Below are 1,246 nucleotides of genomic sequence, written 5' to 3'. Positions count from 1 at the left end.
TGGGTCTTGAGCTGAAAAAGTTTGGGAACCACTGCTTTACATTCATCCAGTACTTTTTGCACATTAACTGTTGTTTGTTGGTTTGTTTTTATTGTGGAAAATCTGCTGCTCCTGCAACAAGAGAATTTCCCCATTGTGGGATGAAAAACGTATTATCTATCTATCTATCTATCTATCTATCTATCTAAATAGTCTCAGGAAGGAACTTGTTTTGTTGGAACATGTGTACGTTCAGAAGTAGTTTTAGTCGTCAACAGAAAACTCTGATTGGACAGATAGTCTAGCCAGCTGTCTGGATTTACCCTGCAGAGATCTGAGGACTATGGTTACCTGAAATCAGCCGCAGGTTAGAGCTCCAGCACAGAGACAGAGGACGGGGACGGATATCCGGTGGAATTTCCATTAAACCGTTTTTATTTCTCTCCCTCTCTCTCTCTTCAGTGGGCAAGACAGCGATGATGGTGTCAGCACACCGAAGGTACAGTGTGTTCAAACTTAACTTTTCTTAAAACATCAACATACATGACAATATTTGACACCTTATTGTTGTAATGTGATGGTAAATAACAGCACTTATGTTTTGTATTGAACTCCAGTCATCGCGGTGACACTTGTGGAGAGACTCACTGAGTTTGTTGTAAAAACAAAAAAATTAAGTTAAAATAAAATTAATTTCAATATAACGGATGTTGTCAAAAGATTGTACGCACAGCCTAATCCTAAATGGCACATCTATGTGCATTAACCCACCTGTTGTCCTTGTGTCAAATTTGACCCATTTTCTACAAGTATCTATATCATAAATTTGGGTTTTTATCAACTAAAATGTCCCAAAGATAGCCCACTAGCCAAAGCTATCATGCAGCAGAAAATAATAGCTACTAACTTGCAGCCATATAGAATAATGGAGGACATCGGATTCAACGAGCTACTCCATCAGCGTGCGCCACGTTACAAAATCTTGGTTGCATCTTGAGACAAAGTAAAATAAAGTAAAAATAAATAAATCTTGAGATCTGCCATCTCAAAAATACTTTTCCCCACTTGTGTGCCTGGAATAATGTTGCCTATTCTTTTTGTTACAGTTAAAATAAAATGAAAAATGCACTGCTGTGGACTAGAGCCCAACCGATACGACTATTTGATTAGTTAAAAATCTGATATGCCAATATATCGGCCGACATACAGTAAAAAAACAAATGTAATCAAGAAACTCGGTACAAAATATAAACAGATTTCCCTAACA

The 1,246-nt window shown here is 37.4% G+C and overlaps 1 protein-coding gene across 1 annotated transcript in view; it reads left to right on the top strand.

Moving 5' to 3' along the window:
- lrch1 (leucine-rich repeats and calponin homology (CH) domain containing 1) overlaps positions 1 to 1,246 on the top strand; it is a gene marked incomplete in the record, with an annotated part of 222,442 nt that overhangs the window by 123,157 nt on the left and 98,039 nt on the right. Inside the window, 1 exon segment of the mRNA XM_032512767.1 lies at positions 442 to 478. Within this exon segment, the coding sequence (XP_032368658.1) occupies positions 442 to 478 (37 nt within the window).

This window comes from Etheostoma spectabile, chromosome 4 (genome assembly GCF_008692095.1).
Source record: "Etheostoma spectabile isolate EspeVRDwgs_2016 chromosome 4, UIUC_Espe_1.0, whole genome shotgun sequence".
In the NCBI taxonomy this organism is placed as follows: Eukaryota; Metazoa; Chordata; class Actinopteri; order Perciformes; family Percidae; genus Etheostoma; species Etheostoma spectabile.
This window is presented reverse-complemented; position numbering and strand designations above follow the sequence as displayed.